This window comes from Heptranchias perlo, chromosome 9 (genome assembly GCF_035084215.1).
Source record: "Heptranchias perlo isolate sHepPer1 chromosome 9, sHepPer1.hap1, whole genome shotgun sequence".
NCBI lineage: Eukaryota > Metazoa > Chordata > Chondrichthyes > Hexanchiformes > Hexanchidae > Heptranchias > Heptranchias perlo.
The window spans coordinates 38,643,811-38,669,301 of record NC_090333.1 but is presented as its reverse complement, the minus strand read 5'-3'; the positions used below and the strand labels follow the sequence as shown (position 1 = coordinate 38,669,301).

The window sequence follows — 25,491 nt, the reverse complement described above, 5'->3', positions numbered from 1 at the left end:
AAGTAAAACAACAGTAATGAAGAAAATAATAGCACTAAATTGACAAATCCCCAGGACCAGATGGTTTCCATCCCAGGGTTTTAAAGGAAGTAGGTGAGCACATTGCAGATGCAGATCTAGTTCTCTAGATTCAGGAACTGTCCCTCTAGATTGGAAAATTGCACATGTCACTCCGCTTTTTAAGAAAGGAGAGAGGGGGAAACCAGGCAATTATAGACCAGTTAGCCTAACATCTGTTGTGGGGAAAATGCTGGAGTTTATAATTAAGGATAGGGTGACTGAACACCGAGTATTTTCAGTTAATCAGGGAGAGCCAGCATGGATTTGTGAAAGGTAGGTCGTGCCTGACAAACCTGATTGAAATTTTTGAAGAGGTGATTAAAGTAGTGGACAGGGGAATGTCAATGGATGTTAATTATATGGACTTCCAGAAGGCATTTGATAAGGTCCCACATAAAAGACTGTTAGCTAAGATAGAAGCCCATGGAATCGAGGGAAAAGTACGGACTCGGTGAGGAAGTTGGCTGAGAGAAAGGCGACAGAGAGTAGGGATAATGCGTAGGTACGCACATTGGCAGGATGTGACTAGTGGAGTCCCGCAGGGATCTGTCTTGGGGCCTCAATTATTCACAATATTTATTAACGGCTTAGATGAAGGCATAGAAAGTCTCATATCTAAGTTTGCTGATGACACAAAAATGGGTGGCATTGTAAGCAGTGTAGATGAAAACATAAAATTACAAAGCGATATTGATAGATTAGGTGAATGGGCAAATGTGTGGTCATCCACTTTGGATCAAAAAAGGATAGAACAGGGTACTTTCTAAATGGTAAAAAGTTAAAAACAGTGGATGTCCAAAGGGACTTAGGGGTTCAGGTACATAGATCATTGAAGTGTCATGAACAGGTGCAGAAAATAATCAAGAAGGCAAATGGAATGTTGGCCTTTATATCTAGAGGACTGGAGTACAAGGGGGCAGAAGTTATGCTGCAGCTATACAAAACCCTGGTTAGACCGCACCCGGAGTACTGTGAGCAGTTCTGGGCACCGCACCTTCAGAAGGACATGTTGGCCTTGGAGGGAGTGCAGCGTAGGTTTATTAGAATGATACCCAGACTTCAAGGGTTAAGTTACGAGGAGAGATTACACAAATTGGGGTTGTATTCTCTAGAGTTTCGAAGGTTAAGGGGTGATCTGATCGAAGTTTATAAGATATAAGGGGAACGGATAGGGTGGATAGAGAGAAGCTATTTCCGCTGGTTGGGGATTCTAGGAGTAGGGGGCAGTGTCTAAAAATTAGAGCCAGACCTTTCAGGAGTGAGATTAGAAAACATTTCTACACACAAAGGGTAGAAGAAGTTTGGAACTCTCTTCTGCAAACGGCAATTGATACCAGCTCAATTGCTAAATTTAAATCTGAGATGGATAGCATTTTGGCAATCAAAAGTAATAAGGGATATGGGCCAAAGGCAGGTATATGGAGTTAGATCACAGATCAGCCATGATCTTATCAAATAGCGGAGCAGGCACGAGGGGCTGAATGGCCTACTCCTGGTTCCTATGTTGCTATGACCATTTCACATTGCCTTCGCCTCACTCTCAGTTTACGATTGATACATGCCTCTCCTAATCTCTGCCATGCCTTTGTTACCCAAATTCACTTTGTGTCCATTCGTGTGTTGATTTTGACTGCTGCTTCAGACACGAACACAATACTCGATCTCCCTTTTTAATTACTGCCCCCTCCTGGGCCCTTCCCTCCTTCCCTTCCTTTCCACTCACCTGGCCACACCACTTTTCATCCTCTCTTCTCAGGTAATTCGCCCCCCCCCCGGATCCTTACCTCAAGACTACTTCTTTGCCTTCCTTCTCTCCTGCTGCTGTTTCATGCTTAAATTCCCCTTGAACAAGTCCATGGCTACGATTTGTGCTTCTTTCGGCATTCTCCGACAGGCACATCATGGCACCCCGTCACTGACTCCTCATGTGCAGTAACCTATCCTACTCTCTCGCTGACCTTTCCAGCCAGCTCACCCACTGAATGCTATTACTAACTTCCTTCTCATCCTGCTTATGTCACCCACCAGTGTTCCCCTGGACTCTGGTAGCAAATTAACAATCACTGCTCCTTGTCACATTTGCCCCAAAATGTCCGTTCACTCACTCTGCCATTCACCACCTCATTGTGGATGATCACAATGACATCCTAGCTTTGACAGAAACTCGGCTCACAGGTGATGACACCACAGATCATTATTGACACCTCTCCATCTGGTACTTTTCACTACCTATTCTGCCCGAACTTCAAAGCAAGTCACAGAGTGGCCTTTTGCCTCATACCTCTGCTATCTTCCCTTCCTTCAATACCTGACTTGTTCCAGCCCTCCTGACTCTCCTTTAAATCCTTGTTGTCTCGCACCCACTCCCCCATACCATTACATCCTTCCTTCTTTCTTCCCTCATTCTCTGCAACAAGTTTTCCCTCATTCTTGGTGATTTTAATCTACATCTCAACTCCTCCTGCTATCTCTCCTCCATTCACTCCAGAATTCACAGCTCACCTGTCCTCTTGAAACTTCTCCCTCCACATAAACTCTCTTAACCCACATTCATAACCATCCCCTCAATCTCGCCATCTTCCGCAGCTTCTCCATTCTCGTGGTCTCAATCAATATCAAAGCAATTTCTGACCAATTCCTCATTTCCCTTACCTCCCCAATCCACTTATCCTCCTTCAACACCACTTCCTTCCACATCTGTCCCTGGAAAAAACTCTCCTTTGGAAACAACACTTTTGCAGCTGTTGATTTGCAAATCCATTCCTTCACCTCACCTTTGATGCCCTTGCCTCCAGCAAAATCTTCATAGTCTCCCATCCCATTCATTTCCTCTGCTATAGCCCCTATCTTTGCTCCCTCATATCCAAGAGGTGTAAACTGGTGCACAGCGAGCTTGGCTATCCATTGCCTGATCCGTCATGGGATGTTGTACGATGTTGAAGGTGCTATATAAATGCAAGTTGTTGTTGCTGTTGATTACATAGCTCTACTGGGCCTTGGACTCCTCTGTTCCTCTGTCAAAACAGCCATGGCTCTAGGATCATTCTGGAGGGAAAAGATGATCCAGGCTTCTTATCTCCATTTGTAACTGCCTCCTTACACTCCTCTCCCTGTACTGCCCGACCCTCTAAGCAAAGCAAGCCTAAATATGGCCTGAAGCAGAATATCTCCCCTCTTATTAATTGGATCCTTTACATTAGCAACATCCTTTTCAAATTAAATTGTAATCTACTGTGAAATAATAAATAAAAACAAAACAGAAAAGGTAAACTGTGGAATGACTTGATTCCACACGGATAGATTTTGTTGGATATTATTGGTAATACCAACTTACTCATTGGAGACTTCTTTGATCCCGAAGATACCATGCCAAAAAGTTCACCATCGTCAACTCCAAACTCAGTAGCATCTTCAAAATCATCTCCCTCACTATCACTGACCATGTGAATATCAGTGCACTGCAGAAAGGATTGAAAGCAATCAAGTTAATAAACTACACAAGTGGTCAACTGCAATGAAACCAGTTTTTAAAGCAATTTGTAATTGGAAAACCACTAATTAAGGCAACATTTAAAAATATTTAACCATATAAAAATAGCAGCATTAAAAAACTAAAGAAAATCATATAAACCATATTTATTCCATTTTCTTTATCGATTCTCTGTTATTTCGTCAAAGAATTCTATGAAGCTGGATAAGAATGGCCTGCCCTTTTGAAATCCTTACTGGCTGGCCCTAATTAATGTTTATCCAAATGCTTAATCATTTCATCCTGCATCTAGTAGTTTATCACCAACTGAAATAAGATAAACTGGTGTATAATTTCATGGCTTATTCCCTTTTAGAGTCCTCCAATTCTCTGGCATAATTTTTGCCCCACAGAATTTTGGAAATTTTGTAATTATAGCCAGAACTCTGCTTCCCCAGCTTTCCTCAGGATCCTTTTCTATAAATATCAGGTCCATAACATTAAATTTGAGTACCATTTTAGTACCCTTTCTCTTTGAATAATAATTTCCACCAACAGTTCTACACCCAACTCTGGTGGTTCTGCAATCCCAATATCCATTTCCTCTGTGAAAATTGCGGCAAAGTATTTATTTGGTATCTCTGCCATTCCCTCACACTCCACTATACTCCTTCATCTCTTAGTGGCCTTACTCCTACTTTAATGGTCCTTTTACTACTAATGTGGCTATAAAAGCCTTTTTATTGCCCTTTGTCTTTTTGTGAATTTTGCCTCTCATTCCTAGTAAGCCTTTCTAATCTTTTGTGTAACTTTCCTGTCGTGTTTTTACTTGTCCTGGCTTTCATTTTTTTTCAATGTGCCCTCCAAGCATTAAAAGCTACTTTTTAAAAGTTTCAAATCTGATCTAATCACTCATGGAACTCCAGCCTTTAATACACACTCTTCTTTCCTTACTGGAATGTAACTGACATAAGAAGAAAACGATGAAACATTCCAATTGTATGCAAATTATTCTTCAAATGAAATGGAAATGTCCAGTTTATGCTTTTTTTTGGATCATCTCCTGTCCTGAAAGTGTTGACTCTTGCTGGGGTGCAGATCTACAGGTGCCAACAACCCTCTGGCACCAACAACTCTTGGCCTTAAAAACTGCCTACTGAAAACTATTTCCACCGACAGCCTGTTAGGCATCCACAGCTTATCTGCTACTACTTGCCAGCTCCCAGAGGCTGACTGGGCCAGTAAGAAGGTAGGTCCAGGGGGTTGCGATCACGGTGGAGGGGAGCCTGGGGTGCCAGTGGCCCACATTATTCTTGCAGAACTCTGATGGCCTCAAGTGAAAACCCTTCATATGAGTGCACAGACAGCGATATCAGCAAGCACTTCAACCATGAAGGATATCACAAGCAGTATCACAGCAAAACTCATGCTCTTCACCCAACATGCACACTCATATATTCCAACAGGAATCATTAAATTTTCTGCTCCCCCGCACACATCAAGGCAATTCGCTAATTGAGAGGCAAGGCAAACTACCTGCTCCCAGGCCTTGCTTCCTAATGGATAAGCACCTAGCTAGTGCTGTACATTTCTTTTTAATATAATGGAATCATGTACATAAATCTATGTTGTATTGCTTTGTCTGTGCCAGAACACCAAGCACAATATTAAATCATGTTTAATAACACATGGAATGGGAGGATTTTCGAAATCAGCAAAGGATAACCAAGAAATTGATAAAAAGGGAGAAAATTGAATATGAGAGCAAACTAACAAGAAATATAATAACAGATTGTAGGAGCGTCTACAAGTCTGTAAAAAGGAAGTGATTAGCAAAAGTAAACGTGGGCCCCTTAGAGGCTGAGACAGGAGAAATTATAATGGGGAATAAGGAAATGGCAGAGACATTAAACAAATATTTTATATGTCTTCACAGTAGAAGACACAAAAAACATACTGGAAATAGCAGAGAACCAAGGGTCTAATGAGAGGGACGAACTTATAGTAATTAAGATTAGTAAAGAAAAAGTCTTAGAGAAATTAATGGGACTAAAAGCCAACAAATTCCCTGGACCTGATGGCCTACATCCTAGAGTTTTAAAAGAGGTGGCTGCAGAGATAGTGGATGCATTTGATCTTCCAGAATTCCCTAAATTCTAGGATGGTCCCCGTGGATTGGAAGGTAGCAAATGTAATCCCGCTATTCAAGAAAGGAGGGAGAGAGAAAACAGGGAACTATAGGCCGGTTAGTCTGACATCAGTAGTAGGGAAAATGCTAGAATCTATTAATAAAGATGTAGTAACAGGGCACTTAGAAAATAATAATATAATTAGGCAGAGTCAACACTGTTTTATGAAAGGGAAATTGTGTTTGATATATACATTAGAGCTTTTTGAGGATATAACTAGCAGGGTAGATAAGAGGGAACCAGTGGATGTAGTATATTTGGATTTTCAAAAGGCATTCGATAAGGTGCCTCATAAGAGGTTGTTACACAAGATTAGGGCTCATGGGATTGGGGGTAATACATTAGCATGGATTGAGCAATGGTTAACCGACAGAAAAGAGTGTAGGAATAAACGGGTCATTTTCAGGTTGGCAGGTTGTAACTAGTGGGGTGCCACAAGGATCACTGTTTGGGCCTCAACTATTTACAATCTATATCAATGACTTAGATGAAGGGACCGAGTGTAATGTATCCAAGTTTGCTGACGATACATAGCTAGGTGGGAAAGTAAGCTGTGAGGAGGACGCAATGAGTCTGTAAACGGATATCAACAGGTTATGTGAGTGGGCAAGAAGGTGGCAGATGAAGTACAATGTGGGGAAATGTGAGGTTATTCACTTTGGCAAGAAAAAAAGAAAAACGGAATATTTTTTAAATGGTGAGAAACTATTAAATATTGGTGTTCAGAGGGATTTAGGTGCCCTTGTACACGAAACACAAAGTTCACAACAACTGTACAGGGCTTTGGTGAGACCACAATTGGAGTACGGTATGCAGTTTTTGTCTCCTTACCTAAGGAAGGATATACTTGCCTTAAGAGGCGGTGCAACGAAGGTTCACCAGATTGATTCCTGGGATGAGAGGGTTGTCGTATAAGGAAAGATTGAGTAGAATGGGCCTAAACTCTCTGGAGTTTAGAAGAATGAGAGGTGATCTCATTGAAACATATAAGATTCTAAGAGGCTTGACAGGATAGATGCTGAAACGATGTTTCCCCTGGCTGGAGAGTTTAGAACTAGGGGACATAATCTCAGGATAAGGGGTCGGACACTGAGGAATCATAAGAATCAGAGAAAATTTACGGCACAGAAGGAGGCCATTCAGCCATGGTGTCTGCGCCGGTCGAAAATGAGCTACCCAGCCTAATCCCACTTTCCAGCACTTGGTCTGTAGTCTTGTAGGTCACGGCATTTCAGGTGCACATACAGGTACTTTTTAAATGAGTTGAGGGTTTCTGCCTCTACCACCCTTTCAGGCAGTGAGTTCCAGATCCCTACCACCCTGTGGGTGAAAAAGTTTTTCCTCAGCTCCCCTCTAATCCTTCTACCAATCACTTTAAGTCTATGCTCCCTGGTTATTGACCTCTCTGCTAAGTGAAATAGGTCCTTCCGATCCATTCAATCTGGGCCCCTCAATTAAATCAACCCTCAACCTCCTCTGTTCCAAAGAATACAACCCCAGCCTGTCCAATCTTTCCTCACAGCTAAAATTCTCCAGCCCTGGCAACATCCTCATAAATCTCCTCTGTACCCTCTCTAGTGCAATTACATCTTTCCTGTAATATGGTGACCAGAATTCTACACAGTACTGAAGCTGTGGCCTAACCAGTGTTTTATAACAGTTCCAGCATAACCTCCCTGCTCTTATATTCCATGCCTCGGCTAATAAAGAAAAGTATTCCATATGCCTTCTTAACCACCTGTCCTGCTACCTTCAGGGATCTGTGGACATGCACTCCAAAGATCCCTCACTTCCTCTACACCTTTCAGTATTCTCCAATTTATTGTGTACTCCCTTGCCTTGTTTGCCCTCCCCAAATGGATTACCTCACACTTCTCCGGAATTGAATTCCATTTGCCACTTTTCTGCCCATCTGACCAGTCCTTTGATATCTTCCTTCAGTCCACTGCTTTCCTCCTCACTATCAACCACATGGCCAATTTTTGTATCATCTGCAAACTTCTTAAATGTAGGGGGCATGATTAAGTCCAAATGATTAATATAGATCACAAAAAGAAAGGGACCTAGTACTGAGCCATGCGGAACCCCACTGGAAAAAGCCTTCCAGTCACAAAAATACCCGTCAACCATTACCCTTGGCTTCCTGCCACTGAGCCAATTTTGGATCCAACTTGCCGCTCTCCCTTGGATCCCATGGGCTTTTACTTTTTTGACCTGTCTGCCCTGTCGGAGCTTTTCAAAAGCCTTGCTAAAATCCACGTAGACTACATCAAATACACTACCCTCATTGTTACCTCCTCAAAAAATTCAACCAAGTTAGGCTGACATGACCTTCCCTTAACAAATCCATGCTGACTGTCCTTGATGACTCTGTACCTTTCTAAGTGATGGTTTATCCTGTCTCTCAGAATTGATTCTGGACTGAGATGAGGAGGAATTTCTTCACTCAGAGGGTTTTGAATCTTTGGAATTATCTCCCCTATACAGCTGTGGATGCTCAGTTGTTGATCATATTCGAGACTGAAATCGATCGATTTTTGGAATCAAGGGATATGAGGATTGAGTGGGAAAGTGGAGTTGAGGTCAAAGATCAGCCATGATCTTAATGAATGGCGAAGCAAGCTCGAGGAGCCATAAGGCCTACTCCACCTATTTCTTATGCATTCTGAACACAGCATTAATTCAAACAACTGAACGGTTAATTATGTGATCAATCTATACAAAATGAATACCTATGTTAAAAAAATTCTGACGCAAATTTTACTAAATTATGATGATTCTCAAAAACTGAAGAGTTCAGTTGCAATACTGATGGTGACCCATTCATTTTAAATGGTTGCTATCAGCGTTATGATTGGAAAACCTAGGCCAGAGTATTGAAGCAATGTAATAAAATAAGTGTCTCATTTAGAGCCATTCAAATTTGAAAACACATTTGCATTATGTTATAGAAAAATATATGTTGCATAATATGCATTTTTATTTGGTGGTTAATTCACTGAAAAGATTCATTACGGTTTGCCTATTCATACAAACAGCAAGTGAAGAAAAATAACTCCACCATCACTGGGCAAGGTGAATGATTTTCATTCACATTCAAGCAGCAATATAGGTAATACTTCATTGACAGAACCCAAGGCAAGCCGATGATGTGAAGACATAAAATCTATTCATTAATTATTCATAGAGTCATCTATGGCTAGGCTGTTGAAGTTAATTACATGCAACCACAGCAATAAAGCTGCAATGGCTTATTTAGAAAAGGTGAAGCTAAAGCAGTACTACAAAATAGTATGCATTTCTCACTTGCCTATAAAAAGATTAAATAGTAAAGCAATCATTGCTTAAGAGCTTTATGGAACACATAGACTTTACTGAAGATGATTAATGGCAACATAGAACAGTAGGCAGTAAACAATTTTATTTGATATTTTATCCAAATTTGTGTTTCCTCTCCAGCTCTTACACAACCTATACCACCAGGAGAATGGGAGAAAGCTGTGGCTATCATCAACCACATTTTATTCTGCTCCATGAATGCTTATTGGACAACTGTATGGTAGCAAGAAGAGCATCAGTTTTTACCTGCCCTAAAGGGGAAGAGGTATCAAGAGCACTCCACATGACCGGAGAACCTATAAACCTTTATTTGTTCACAGGATGTGGGTGATACTGGCAAGGCCATATTTATTGTCCTACTTAGCTGCACTGAGAAGCCGGTGGTGGTCCTTCTCTGAGGCAACGGTGCTCAAACAATGGTGGTAGGTAGTGAATTCCAAAATTTTGATCCAGCAACAATAAAGAAATGGCAATATATGTCCAAGTTCAGAAGGTGTGTGACTTGGAGTGGAATTGTAGGTGGTGGTGTTCACATGATCTTATCGCTTGTCCTCGTTGAGAGGTTGCAGTGAAAATAAGCTTGGTCAGTTACTGCAGTGCATCCTGTTGAGAGCACATACTGCAGTCGTAATGTGTCAGTGCTGCAGGGCAAGTGACAGGGGTGATGTTCAAGAAGGTTGTTGTAACCTCAGCTTCTGGAGTGTGGTTCAGCTGCATCAATCCAGGCGAGTGGTGAGCATATCAGCCTGAATTCAGCAATGTAGGTGGCAGATGGGCTTTGAGGGTTCAGGAGATGAACCAATCATCAAAGTACCCCACCTCTGCCCTGTTCTTGTAGCCACTTTGTTGATATGGCTGGTTTAGTTAATCTTCTGGGCAATAGTGACTCCCAGGATGTCGATAGTGCTGGACTTGGTGATGATGGTGCCTTGAAAGTCAGAAGATAGTTCGGATTCTTCTTGTTGGAGATAGTCATTGCCTGGCTCTTATGTGGTGTCAATATTACCTGTCATTTGTCATCACAAGCCGAGATGTTATCCAGGTCCTGCTGTAGGCTGACATGGGCTACTTCATTTACGGAGGAATTGTGAATGGAGCTCAATACTGTTGAATCGTCCATGAATTGCTCCACTCTTGACTTTATGATGCAGGGAAAGTTATTGATGAAGCAACTGTAGATGGTTGGGCTGAGGACACCGCCCTGCAGAACTCTTGCCATGATGTCCTAGAACTGCGATAATTGGCCTCCAACAATTACAGCCGTTTTCCTGGTTTTTCCATTGACCTCAGTTTTGCTAGGGATCCTTAGTGCTTTATTCGTTCAAATGCTGCCTTGATGACAAAGCGCAGTAACTCTCAGCTCTCTTCTGGCATTCAGCTCGTGTCAATGCCTGAATCGAGGCTGGGATGAGGCTTGTGGGGTGGGGTGTATATATTGTCATACACAAGGTATCACAATTGTGTGGGACAGGCTGGATGGACTAGAGGGTCTTTTCCTGTCTGTCATTGTTCGTATGATTGGCTTTGGTGAACCCAGAGTCAGCGAGCAGGTTATTGGTGAGTAGTTATTGTTCGATGGCACTATTGATGACTGCATTCAGCAACACCAAGAGACTTCTTGTTCCAGGAACTCATTCCAAAAAAAAATTTGCAACACATTTTAAACTTGTAAAAGCATTCTTTAAACTCCATTGCACAAGTTACTATCCATCAGCTTTCTCCAGTTTTAATGCAGAAGATCAAAGATTGACCTGATATTTGTGATCCAGCTACTTGCATCTTCAATGATAGATTTTTGATTAACCAGAAGATCCATTTAAGATCCCTCTACAAAAAAAAGTTTTTATTTGACCTGTAAGGCCAAATGAAAACTTCAAAAAAACATGCTCCGAACTCAAATGGATGTTGGGAGCACAAAGAAAATAAAAACGATCGTAAAGTTAACCTTTTAAGAAATCAAGGGTTGAGCTAGATAAAATAAGCTAGATGAGGTAGAAAAAAGTAAAGTTTAAGCTAAATAAAAACAGAAAGAGAACAGAAGATAGCGCGGGACTAGTGAATTACTGCAAAACATCTTATTTTAAAATTTTTAATTAAAATTGCTTTTTAAATGTTTATTATTTTAGTTAAAATTACTGTGATAAAGCTATTTCTGCCACTTCAGTAGCTTTATTGGTGTAATATTAGTGTTTATATTGAGATCTCATGGCATGCAAGCTGAAAATGCAGAAACCCATGCATTCCATGGAGAACATAATTTTCCTCGAGCTATCAGCAGTCCAAGGGTATTGACCCAACCGTCACAGCTAAACAGCTATGTACCATAAACTGTAAGAGCAAATTTAAAGCTGATATATAGAATCAAGTACACTAGCAGAATTAAATATGACAAGAAAATACAGAGATGCCATTTTTTTTTAACAGTATGTAGCAAATAAATCATTTCAAATTTGAAGTTAAATTAAAAACGAAAATGTTTGTTTTACCTCTTCAGACTGTTCTCGGGTTTGTGCAGGCGAAGGTCTTTTACTGACTGTTAGTCGATGGCAGGGATAACTGAGTCCAGCAGCAGCCAAAGCAACCTGCAAAAAGTTTGAGTCAGAGTAACATTAAAGAAATCAACATGCTGTACAGGTACCTCATATGATAGGTTAACTAACACAAATTAGTATGTTTTCTAGCTTCTTGTTTTAGTCAGAAATAAGTTACCCGAACAGCACAGCTGTATGCTCCAAATGTCCAGTATTTTCTTTTAATCTTGTTTTAGTATCAAAAAGGTATCAAAAAATGAAAAATGAAGGAAAAGAATCCATTAAAAAAATCAGCATCTACTTTTACTGTACATAATAGTATCAAATATCTAAGGTGCCTTGTTCTTACAGTAACAAGAAATCCATGGAGGTGTTTTTTCTTTAAAAAAACTGCATCTGAAGATGCTTGTATAACATCACTGTCACAGCAATTGCAAAAGAGGCCAAGAAGGAGTGAAAAGAACAATAGTATGAGCTTGGTTTTAGTGTGACGTTGCCACTGCATGTTTTTGTTTAAAAGTATGTATTATGAAGGCTTGTCCTATTTTCTCCCTTTTTTGGTCTTAATGGGCCATGTAAATTCTAAGACTGGCAAACCATTAGGAAATGTCTAAAAGCTGTTTGAGGACAACTTTTCCTCCAATATATAAATGCAGGTTCTTTCTTTCTTTTCAATATCCCTCTCACTTTCTTTCCTTGAGAATGCAACAATTGGCTGTTCCTTTTTAGATCGTGAACCACATGTAATAGTCACGGTAATTTATTGGGCCACCTTTTCTTGCTTACCCAAAGGCTGATGATTAATTGACTTTTCTCCAGTCACTACACTGTTTTCTCATCTCCATCTTTCTGAGATTTGTCTTTCTCATTCCCGATAGAGGATATAAATCCCTCAATTTTCTCCCCAATCCCAGGATCGCAATACTTGAGTTGTTCATTGGGAGGCATTTAAATACACTGTAACACTGCCGTGGCAATTTGTTTCTCATTCTCAATTTGCATTTTGGAAAAAAAACACTTCAATGTTAGAATTTTATACCGGAAATCTCAGAGAAAGTCAGCTCTTAAGCAGTCTGGTTTTTTTTGTAGTTTTACAATTTCCTCCCTCTCCCACTGTCATTTCTTACTGTTCACTGCATTTAAATGTTCAACAAAATTACATCTTTGGGGCTCCATTGAGTCAAGGTGTTATAGGTAATGTTTATCTATTCAATTTCCATTTGTGGTACTAATTAACAGGTAGGCAACAGGTAGGATAGTAAGGGATTAATTAAAATAAAAGACACCACACCATAAACACATTATTCTAACACACAGTTGTATTGTCTGATTAGGAATTTAATTTTATAATATTGAGGCTAGCATAACTTACAAGTATAATATATGCAAAAATGATCTGAAAAATACACCTTGTTTACAGGGACTATATTAGGGAATATCTTCAAACTGTGAAGGAGTGATTGAGAATGCCACTTCAGTAATTGAACAGAGAATAGTTTGTTTCTATGTTTCAAGACCTCAGGGCCCAAAGTGATTTATCTTGGAGACAGCAGCTAATAAAGTTAAAACAGAATAGCTTGTTTTACTTTAATTGCCTTTATGCCATCCCACAACGCAAAGTAAATCCTATGTGACCAAGCCAAGATACACATATTAGGTTTCCAGGTTAATAAACAAGATGGTTAATTATGGAGGCAATGCCATTTTAGTAAAATAAGCTCTGACTCACTGCAGAATCTAGTGATTTGTACAGACATGAAAGTCCAACAAAACTAAACAGTGGCCAATCAGCTGTAATTATTTCATTATATAATGAGATTTATTACAGTCACATAAAAACAGTACTATTTCTCATAAAACATTCGCAACTGATCTTATTCTATTCATGATTTGGATTCACGTGAGGGAGGACATTATGACAAACTTAAAAGGTACAACTCCAATGGAACATTTCTAAACAGGCAAATTAAATTAAACATTATTTAAAGAAGTGTTGAAGAAACACAACTTAAGGTTCCAAATGACTGCGTTACCCAATCAAGCATCATTTACTATTTAAAGTATCATCCAAACATACATTAGGGGGCTACAGTCTTGGAACACTCCATGTTGTTGTTTTCTCTCTACATCATCATAAACTGATTGTGATATTTCTAATTTTTTATACTGGATAATGTCCAGAAAATATAATTTAGTGTGCTAAGATCTCAAAAACAGATTAATTTAATTGTGAAGTGAAACATAAACTGCAGTAGACTATTTAAAAGACATAGATATACAAGTGAATTTAGACGAGAAATCTCAGTTCAAATCTTACATTTATTCGGTGTCATAATTTATCACAATACACATCAGTTTTTATTAACAATTTTATCATGTGTGTGTTGAAAAGGTCATTAGCTTCTGTCAAATGCTTTAATTTACTTTGTGAAAAGGCTGGAGACCCAGAAAGTGCTGTGAAACACCAACCTGCCTGGACTAGTCTGTTGCCACGTTTGAAGCAGCAGGGTTAAAGTACTTTGGTCAAAGCAATTTTGAAAAGTGTGCCCACAATTAAAAGAGAAGTTAGATATGATATTCTGGAACAAACTGGATATCAAAACAGACATGCAGGTCCAGAGCAATTATCTTGGAAACCCTTGTGTAAATAACACAGACTGTAAGCTGTACCCGTTAGGCCAGTGCTGTACTTACATCAAATGTGAATCATACTCTTGTATACTTATCTTTCCAGTTTCATGTAATTATATAAAAATTACATTCAAGATAACAATCTTACACATATAATAGACTAACCAAAAACATTGAAAAATTTGTTTTTAAATTGTAAGTATCTGCTCAATTTAGTTTTAAAACAGCCATATTGGAGCACAAGCGGTTTGAAAACTAGTTCCAGCTTTTTCTCAATATGTTCTTTTTATAATTACAGTTGACCATTCCATTCAAGGTTTATTTTTTTGGGGGAAAAAAAACTATTTATTCTTGGAGATACAAGACAATTCACCCTCTCACACCTGTTAAATGTATCTATTTCTATTATTATGCCTAGGAACTAACTGTGACAATTACTTATCAGAGTCTACTTAAGTATACTTCCAGACGAACTATTCGAACTTATTACTGTGTCACAGTAGATGATTCAAGCCAAGCAAATGGCTTTTGGTATGACATCTAATGGCAGAAGAAACAATGTTCTGCAGCTATTTAAAATAACTACTGAGATTTTTGTGCACACTTGTAATCAAAATTACTAACTAACAAAACTAGTTTCAAACACTCAGATTTATGAATTACTCTCACGGAGGTAATCTTATCATTTTTCCATTAAAAATGAATTAAAAGTTTGTAGCATGTAGTGAGGGAGAAAAATCAGCCAAGATGCCCATTCCTGGTAGCAATCTCAGGAAACCTGCTGAAAAGTATGTGCGCTTGAATATCAAGTCAGGGCAGGGTTAGGTCCAACTGTGATGACCCTCTTGGTTGAATTAACTTAACACAGAGGCCTGAACTCTCACATGAACATTCCACTTGGGGGATGCACCTGACTGTTAGCACCTTCAGAACTACATACACCCTGGCAAAAGGCATCACATTTGGAAAAGTCACCAAGGGGATAAAATTGGGTGGGAGCATAAAACTTAAGATATACCATACTGCACATAGTAAAATTATATAATAAATGGTTGTGATTGTGTTTGATACCATTTCTCTTTCAGCTGCAAATAATGTTACCAAACACACTACAGAAACAGTGTTTGACTGCATTACTTAACCATATTGTTCTCCACACAAAAATATTATAATATTTTTACATTCTTTCTCAGCACCACAATTGTATAAATAGTATGTCTTGTGGCTACTAACGTGATCAGATATTTATATAATTCAAGGATCCAAGGTCAGCCTTTGTGTTATGCAGATTACAGTAAGCTATGGGATATTCATTTCTTTCCACACACAACCTTTTGATGTCCTACCTGGAACAAGTTCCTGTGCTAAAAATCTGATTTTGTCCTACAATTTTTCTGCAGTATTCAATCACCTGTTACGTGTAAACTTTTTGTACCATGCTGTATTCTGGTTACCTTTAGTACTGATTGCAAGTAGTTCTGCATTAATAAAAAACCCCAGCAGTCCCTCTTTTCAGTGTCCTGTTTGCCATCCATTGGGAACATGGACACTCACAGATGAAGCCAATTGTGTTCTTTTACCAATCAGAGAACAAGATTTACAAGGTATATTTTCTGTTTGGGTTCTCCAGATAAACAGATGTGAATTAGGTGAATCTGACCGGGAAAATGAGCAGAGTGCCTAATGTCAGATCGTTGCCCACATCACACATTTCTGGCGTTCAGGGCAGTAAATAATTCAGTGATCAATTTTCATTACATTTCTATATCAAAAGCAAAATACTGCGGATGCTGGAGATCTGAAATAAAAGCAGAAAATGCCAGAGAAGCTCAGCAAGTCAGGCAGCATCTGTGAAGAAAGAAACAGAGTTAATGTTTCAGATCGAAGATCTTTCGTCAGAACTGGAAGATGTTGAGAGAGTTAAATTTAACTCTTAACATCTTCCAGTTGTGACGAAAGGTCTTCGACCTGAAACGTTAACTCTGTTTCTTTCTCCTGACTGACTTGCTGAGCTTCTCCAGCATTCTCTGTTTTTATTTCATTACATTTTTGCCTGGTTATTGATTTTTCTGCTGCTACTTCAGCAGGCATTGTGGCAATTGCTCTGTTCTGACATTTTGTTACAGTGTCAACAGTGCCACAAGTAGGTTTCCCAGTTGAAATTCTTCTATACCTGAGCTTTTCAGAGGTACAAGAGGAGAACCAAAAGAAGAATGCTAGGTAGGTAAGGGTGCACCAAAAGTGTTCTGTGCCCACCCACTAGTAACCTGAAACCCACATCTACAGGCAGAGATGCACATACCTCACTTTGTTGGAGGATTGGTGCATGCAGAAACTTGAATTCCCAAAGGAGACTGTGACAGGGGACCTGATGACATGAATACACTAAGTGATGCCCTGACTAAATGTAACGCTGTATTTTTTTTTTAGCAACATCCCAATCACAGTAATGCATGCAAGAAAGAATTCCAGGGTAATCAAATGCCAACTAGAGCTGCACACCTACCTGACAACAATCGTGGAGAACTATCTGCACAGGCTCCACAGTAGAAAAGAATCAGAGGCAGAACTCTGCCTGCTGCCATAAGAACACCTGCAGCTAACATGCACCATAGTATGATACTGTCAGTAACAGTTAGCTGCAGCCTCCACTTCCTTCCAGCCATGCTGAAATACTGACATATGGTAATTGTGCCCTGGAGTGTTGAACGGGGCCACTCTTCTCACAACCAGCTCATGCAGCACCACCTATCAGCAGCAATCGTGCAGGGGTCTGGTGCTGGGTTGCTCCATCACTTGTCTGTAGAGTGCCACACTGGATTTCTTTTCGTTTTTGACCCTTACTTCTTAGCCCACTCTCCCTGCAGGCTTAGTAAAGACTGCTGATGGGTTGAAATGCCTTTTCAGTCTTTCCAAAGGCTACAAAACTTTTTGCCCCATTTTCTGCCAAACTTCATCCCTAGCCATTCAAGACAAAGCTGCACACGTACCAGAAAATCTAGGCTATAATGTGAAAAAGCGCACGTTGGGTTTTATAGAATCATAGAAGTTACAACATGGAAACAGGCCCTTCGGCCCAACATGTCCATGTCGCCCAGTTTATACCACTAAGCTAGTCCCAATTGCCTGCACTTGGCCCATATCCCTCTATACCCATCTTACCCATGTAACTGTCCAAATGCTTTTTAAAAGACAAAATTGTACCCGCCTCTACTACTGCCTCTGGCAGCTCGTTCCAGACACTCACCACCCTTTGAGTGAAAAAATTGCCCCTCTGGACCCTTTTGTATCTCTCCCCTCTCACCTTAAATCTATGCCCCCTCGTTATAGACTCCCCTACCTTTGGGAAAAGATTTTGACTATCGACCTAATGAAGATGTCTTAAGTATGAAGCTGTATGGAGTGTAATGTTTAAGGACCTTGTCCAAAACAAAGTTTTTTTTTCCACTATAACTGTAGTTTATATAACAACTTGAGTTCTAGTTTTGTAGGAAGTTTTATTTATCAACCATATTAAATTAATAAGAGATGGAACACACATAATAAAAAAATACATGCACCATTAACCTACCTTTGTTGGAAGTCAAATCATTGCAAGTATTCATTCAACTTGCAATATAGTCAGTCAGTCAGAACTATGCGATTCTAAATTGGTAAAGTGTGTGTATGCTTTATATTGTTTCATAAAGTAACAAATGATTTGGACTTAACTGTAGGGGGCATGATTAAGAAGTTTGCAGATGATACAAAAATCAGCCATGTGGTTAATAGTGAGGAGGAAAGCTGTAGACTGCAGGAAGATACCAATGGACTGGTCAGGTGGGCAGAAAAGTGGCAAATGGAATTCAATCCAGAGAAGTGTGAGGTAATGCATCTGGGGAGGGCAAACAAGGCAAGGGAGTACACAATAAATGGGAGGATACTGAGAGATGTAGATGAAGTGAGGGACCTTGGAGTGCATGTCCACAGATCCCTGAAGGTAGCAGGACAGGTAGATAAGGTGGTTAAGGTGGCATACGGAATACTTTCTTTTATTAGCTGAGGCATGGAATATAAGAGCAGTGAGGTTATGCTAGAACTGTATAAAGCACTAGTTAGGCTACAGCTTGAGTACTGCATACAGTTCTGATCACCACATTACAGAAAGGGTGTAATTGCACTAGGAGGGGTACAGAGGAGATTTATGAGGATTTTGCCAGGACTGGAGAATTTTAGCTATGAGGGAAGATTAGATAGGCTGGGGTTGTATTCTTTGGAACAGAGGAGGCTGAGGGATGATTTAATTGAGGTGTAAAAAATTATGAGGGGCCTAGATAGAGTGGACAGGATAGATAGATATTTCTCTTAGCAGAGAGGTCAATAACCAGGGTGCATAGATTTAAAGTAATTGTTAGAAGGATTAGAGGGGAGCTGAGAAAAATTTTTTTCACCCAGAGGGTGGTAGGGCTCTGGAACTCATTGCCTGAAAGGATGGTAGGGACAGAAACCCTCAACTCATTTAAAAAGTACCTGGCTATGCAACTGAAGTGCCATAACCTACAAGGCTATGGACTAAGAGCTGGAAAGTGGGATTAGGCTGGGTGGCTCATTTTCGGCCAGCACGGATACGATGGGCTGAATGGCCTCCTTCTGTGCCATGAATTTTTTTTATGATTCTACAAACATTAGCATATGCTTAAAAATCATTGTTAATTTTAGACAAACCATTAAGAAAGGCTGCACATATTAAAGTCCCATAAAATGTAAGAAAATGGGTAATTACATAAAACACTTAGGAAAATATGCACAGCTAAGAATGAGCAGACAAGTTCATTGAATGTTGGGAATTAGAACACATTAGAGAAAAATGTCAGTGCAGGAAGGCCATGATTATAAAACTGGAGGATACAAGTATAGAATTAATTCAGTCTCAAGAAAGATAAGAGATTAGAAAGATTACCTACATTATGAGGTCTTCTTCATTCTGTGAAAAAAAGAGATACCCTGTACACATCAACGGATTTGCCAAGCACAGGCACTTTCCAGTCACTGGAGATGGGGAGATACACAAGGGATGATATAATATCCCTTTAAGGCAATTTTGATGTCTGTGATATCATGAGATCACGTGCGATCCCCTTGGTCCTATGCTATAATAAAGGCATGCCACACTTGAATAACATTAATTTGTTTTGGCCAAACTCCAATGGAAGAGGAGATAGTGAGATCAAATCCCTTACATTCTGCAAAAAAAGACCGAGGGGAGACAGGATGAAGGATGCTTTTATTTAACAAAAAAAGACAAACCTACATGGTAAATTTTTTAAAATTTCTTCTTAATTCTTGCGATCCTGCAAAGAGTGATTAAAAATGACCAAATAGAACAACAAGAAAAGGACAATACAATCCTTTGCAGCTGAATGTCCCTTCATCAAAAATGACCTGGTCAAATGGTTGTCCCCATCGCTCAAGTATAAACAATAGTGCTTTATCAAGCTGTCAGAATTAATCCATGTACCAGCTTTGCAAATGACTCAATGGGGAGAGATAGCTGGAATCCCACTTGACTAATCCTTAAGGTTTCCTATCTACAATGTGATTATGAATAATACACTGCATTTTGGTCCACAGATTGCAAACAATTGAGAGTTTAGTATGGTTCACAAAGAATACCAGAGTTGCCCTCATAGAAATGACACTCTGATGTATATTAGTGAGGAGAACAGAACAATGGAATTATCTTTGGCTGGAGCTGGAACTGGGAGACCACCTTTTTTTTGTTAGTTAGGTGATGTTTTACCATGTCAGGGCATATAATGCTGATCAAAAAACAGTACGTGAAGCTTGATGACCTAATCAACCAAAGTGAGAGCGAGCAGCAAAGGTGCCAAATGTGTTTTTGGTGATGATAAACTGCACTAACAAAGTGAGCTTGTAGCAGCTCTATGAAAGGATACATGATTATATGGAGAATCAGATTTAACAGTCATGGAGACCCCAGGGTGGAAAGAGAGAGGATTTAATCTATGCATTTTCTTCATGAAATTAGAAATGAGCCAATGGTCACATTACAAGGATTACCAGAAGAAAGAAGCTCTTGGAAAGTTGCAACTGCTGAATAAACATGGAGCTCAATTCCAGGTGTAGGGTTAACAGATATTGGAAATAATCCAAGATTGAAGAATCTGAGAGCCTAGAGGTTACAGAACTTGGTAGAACACTAATCAAATTTCTGAGATTTTATGATGTAACCATGATTAGTGGATGGCTTCCTCGAAGGCATTAAGGTGTCAGCCACTGCAGTTGTCAGGTCCTCCTCTTGAAAATTGGCTCTTCTCAGCAACCAGGCCATCAACTGGAAATTGGTCAGGTCAGGGTGGATATCCAACCTGTTGACTGAGACAGGAGATTCCATTCTGTTGGTCAGCAAGTTTGCTGAATCATAGAAAGTTACAGCAAAGGAGGCTGCCATTCGGCCCATCGTGTCCGTGCCGGCCAAAAAAGAGCTATCCAGCTTAATCCCACTTTCCAACACTTGGTCCATAGCCCTGTAGGTCACGGCACTTCAAATGCATATCCAAGGACTTTTTAAATGAGTTGAGAGTTTCTGCCTCTACCACCCTTTCAGGCAGTGAGTTCCAGACCCCCCACCACCCTCTGGGTGAAAAGATTGCTCCTCAGCTCCCCTCTAATCCTTCTACCAATTACTTTAAATCTATGCCCCCGGTCACTGACCCCTCTGCTAAGGGAAATAGGTACTCCCTAGCCACTCTATCTAGTTCTGTCATAATTTTACATACCTCAATTAAATCTCCCCTCAGCCTCCTTTGTTCCAAAGAAAACAACCACAGCCTATCCAAACTTTTCTCAAAGCTAAAATTCTTCAGCCTTAGCAACATCCTTATAAATCTCCTCTGTACCCTCTCTAGTGCAATCACATCTTTCCTGTAACGTGGTGACCAGAACTGTATGCAGTACTCAAGTTGTGGCCTAACCAATATTTTATATTGCCAGGGTGTCACAGAACCACAGTTTCTGAAGCCAGAATAGAGTTATCAGTTGCCTGTGCTGTTTTAATCTGCTGGAGGACCCTGGAAATTGAGGAAAAGAAAGGAACATGTACAGAACATTCATTTCAGACCATACATCCATCGAGCTAACTTGTCCACCTTTCAGCAGAAAGAGAGGAGTCCAGCAATTCAAAGTAGTCTACCAAAGGATACATCTAAGCCTGGAAAACCTCCTGGAATACCTCCACATGGATCATCCACGTGGAGATTGTTGGAGAGTGTTGGTTGACAGCTTGAACTGCTGTGTTGTCCATCTAAGGTAAGTGTTGATCCAAGATTTTCTCATGGCTCCTTCACCCGTATGCAATTAGCAATACCACCTTACAATGGGACTGAAACCTGGTTCCACTCAGTTTGTTTACATATCAGGCTACTATCATGTTATGTTTTCAGAAGCACACTGACCTTGCACTAAGTCTGAAAGTACACTAGACCACTCAAAGTTCACAAGAGCAGACGTGCCAAATGGAATCCAATGTAATCCATCAGTCCCTGGCACACTCTTGTTGGATGTGATCCCTTCCCCACCCCACCCCAAAGTGGGCGGGCTGTCTAAGAGAGAGGATGTCAGCTGTGTTACTTGAGGAGATCTCACAAATAAAATAATCCATTGAATCAAAAACCCCAACACAAGAGGCTCTATTAGTCAACTAGCAACATTCCAAGCACACCTGCCTTTTCCTTGCTTAAGATCTGGCAACTGCACATCTAAATATAACCACAAAGAAGGGAAGGAAGAGCGATTCAACGAGAGATGGAGAGAAATAATTATAAAAAATTTACCAGGGCAGCAAAGACCTTCAACCCTTCCAATTACCAAGAATCTCATCCTTCAAGAGGGAAGGACCTATTCAGGCCTCAATATCAGACTGTCACTGAGGGAGACCAACATCTGTTCAGCACGAGTTCAGCCACCACAGATTTAGTTCACAGTCCTTTTGGAGAACAGCGGGTTGAGCTTCTATAGTGCTTCAGTATAAAAGAATACAGATCCATACTGATTTTCTTTTGGCATGAAAGTAATATTGTCAAGTATAAATACAACCCTGGTGGGAGGCTGAAATATGCCTTTAAGCCTCAACACGTCAAAGAAACACAAGATATTACTGTGGGGACTAAATCACACTTTTCTTGCTTAGTTTCCAAACCTACTCAGCTAGATTTAATCAGTCTGATGATAAATGCTATAGACCTGGACAAGTATCTGGAATGAGCTTACCAGTATTAGGTACAAATATCATTTTATTCCAGAGAAAAGAGATACCAGATTTTGATGCTTCCTTATACTTAAGAAGCACTCTCAGAAGAAAGTGCAATACCACAAATTGGCTCGAAGAGGTAAAACTTTGGGTGAGGGTGCATCAGTACTGCAAAGTGTAAGCCATTTTAAAGGGCCTGTGTCAACTGCTGAGTGGTTCAAACAAATATTTTTTTTTAAGAACAGACATGGGGTTTTCCTGTCTTTTTCACATTCTGCATGATGGTATGCAACAAACTTATGCACTACAGCAGAAGGCAAGGATGTTGATAGACCTTGGCTACCATGTTATTTTCTTGGTTGCAAAAAAAGCTTTAAAGCAAAATGAAATGCAAGCAAATAATATTTATCAAAATACATTTTTTTTTGTTTTTCCATCAACCCCCTGAAAACAGTCTAAAACTTTAGCCTGTAACAATAGTGTAAGCATTGTTATTTTGACCCCTTTAGGTTTCTGTGCCATACTATATAATCATATCATCCACAAGGACCTAACAGACTCTTACTGGCATGAAGTAGCAAATCAAACACAAATCCCATCAGGGAACAGTCTGAAGCCCTTAGTTCTTAGCAATGAAAGCTGTTATCATTTTCTGAATTACAAGAACTATAAAAGGACACTCTACTCAAGCTATCACTGAATGTCACCTGAAAGCAATCACAAAAGGGCTCTACCTAGGCTTATCTCTGAGCTCTGTCACTAAGGCAACCAGAAGGGAATAAGTTTCTGTGGGTCTATGAATTTAGGAAACCATAAAAGCCAGGGCTAAAAGGTATGTGCAGCCTCTCAAAGATTGACTGCATTAATACATTAGCAAATACTGTGAAACACTGGATAAATGTCAGCAATTATGGAAAGACTCCTCATAACAATGTATGATGTCTGTCAACCCCCTGTGGTGTGATATGTAACTGTCATTCACTGCTGCCTAAGCTCTAGTTTTCATAGACCTGAACCCACATCACAACATGCAAATTAGTTTCAAAGTAGAACAATTAAAAACAAATTAATCTGTGGGTGCTTCTTGTCACAGATTTGAGAGACTGATCATACTCACCTCTTTGAAGTTTGTGTTCATGGAATTTTACAGAACATGGTACCTTAGTTTCTGGAGTTAATGATTGCAGTACATAAAACAAATACTCAAAACCTGCATTCACTTCCATTCATTTAAATTTACTTGCTGGATGTGAAAAAGACCCACGGTGCCATGGGAACCATTTTCACTACATTTCTTGTTAACCTCAAGCTCAATAAACAAGGAAACTAGATAGGCTTGCTGTAATTGGATTCCTGTATAATCTTGAGTCTCTTCTGAACCTGATGGACCTGGCTCATCTGGCAACATCAGTTAACTTAATCTAAGTCAACACTCATTTAATATATTATTTTTTGGATCCCTTTAGGTAGTAAAAATACACTGTCTGCTGCAGCTCTCACTTTAATGAGGGAAGGGATACAGTACGAGTTGTCAATAACTCTTTCTGTTTTAACACATCCTCACTAGGGAAGCACGTATAGACTTCTGCTGGTTGGTAAATGTTTTCATGCTGAGGAAGTTCAACTGTGACAAAGTAGAAGCACTATCATGCCAGATTCTCATTTTACACTTTAACAAGGGCATGTTTTCAGAATTTTGAGGGCAAGAATAATTTTTAACGTTGCAAACGTTTCAAATCACTTGAATGGTCATAATTTGGAATAGAAAAAGATCATCCTGTTGCTTTTAAAAAATAAATTAAGTAATATTTGGTAAAATATTAACCTGTTGATACAAAACCTCTACAACATATTGAAATTGAAATTATAATGTGATTTCTTTTTAAAATCAGTGACAGTTTTATAGCATTTTGGGACATTAGTGAGAGCATCAGATTCCCATTAGCCGTTCATCTTTAAATATAATGATGATATATTAAGCCAATTTCACCTAAAAGGTAAACTCATGCATTGTTGGTAGCCATACTGTGAACCATCATAAAAGATCTTTTTTTTAAAAAACACATTTTTAATATTCTCATTTTCTTTGTAACATTCATGGCAGCATGCTTAGAGATCAGAATGAAGTCAACAAGACACTTAAATTGAGCTGGGGAGAAAGGAACCACTATTCGAGGAATGATCTAGATATGCAGCTGTGGAGGGTCTCCAAGTGAGAAATGTACAGTTCGTGCCTCAGTCCAGGAAGACAGGTTCCATGATGACAATCTACCCAGATGCCCTGGCCAAAGCCACAAAAGGGCTGCTGCTGCAGTCTCAATCCAGACCTGAAAACGGGATGGGCTACAGTCACAATGTGTTGGAATGGGATGGTTCGAAGGTTCTGTTGATGACGTTTGCAGCTTTCATACAGCTTATCAAGAAATCCTTCGCCAATAAGAGGACGTTTAAAAAGTCGCTGCTGAGAGATTCATGATGAACACAGCCAGTGGATCAAGATCCCCTGGGTGATCAAGATCCCGAGTGATGGTTCCCTGAATGCAACAAGGCAGTCAGACTGCAGTCTGTTACTACAGTGAAGTGGACTGAAAGAGGTATTCCATCAGGTGTAGCGACTGAGTCACAAAAAGGTGCCATGGTAAGTCTTCGCCACTGTGAGAAGCTGGGATTCAGCCTGCAGTGGAAACGTAGTCGAGTGGATTTGGTGGCACACTATCCAGATCTCTGAACAACTGCACCATGTCTCTATCTCTCTGAATTCTTAATTGGATGGAACATGGTCTGTTTTTTGCACCGACTTCGCTAATTTTTCGTAACAATTTGCATCCCTTCCTTCCTTAAGACATTTACTCCTTATGGGGGTTTGGTTCCACAATGACTCCGTGGAACCTTGCCCAAGTGGTGTGTATTCACATGTAAACATTGACAGGTACTTCACATGGAGAGTACATCACAGCTGTATGCAATCCTGTTCTCACTTGGGCAGGACCTCCTGCCACAGGAGCTGGGGCAGCTATGTTTCTG

General features: G+C 39.9%; 1 protein-coding gene across 2 annotated transcripts in view; it reads right to left on the bottom strand.

The window, feature by feature from the left end:
• faf1 (Fas (TNFRSF6) associated factor 1) overlaps positions 1–25,491 on the bottom strand; it is a 292,563-nt gene that overhangs the window by 115,912 nt on the left and 151,160 nt on the right. For both annotated transcript variants that reach the window (XR_010963860.1, XM_067990236.1), the window contains exons 9-10: positions 11,544–11,639; positions 3,395–3,518 (exon numbers count right to left, since the gene is read on the bottom strand). Coding sequence is in view for 1 of the 2 variants with exons in the window: in XM_067990236.1 (XP_067846337.1) it covers positions 3,395–3,518; positions 11,544–11,639 (220 nt within the window). In the remaining variant the exon portion in view is untranslated. The remainder of the gene's footprint in view (positions 1–3,394; positions 3,519–11,543; positions 11,640–25,491) is intronic.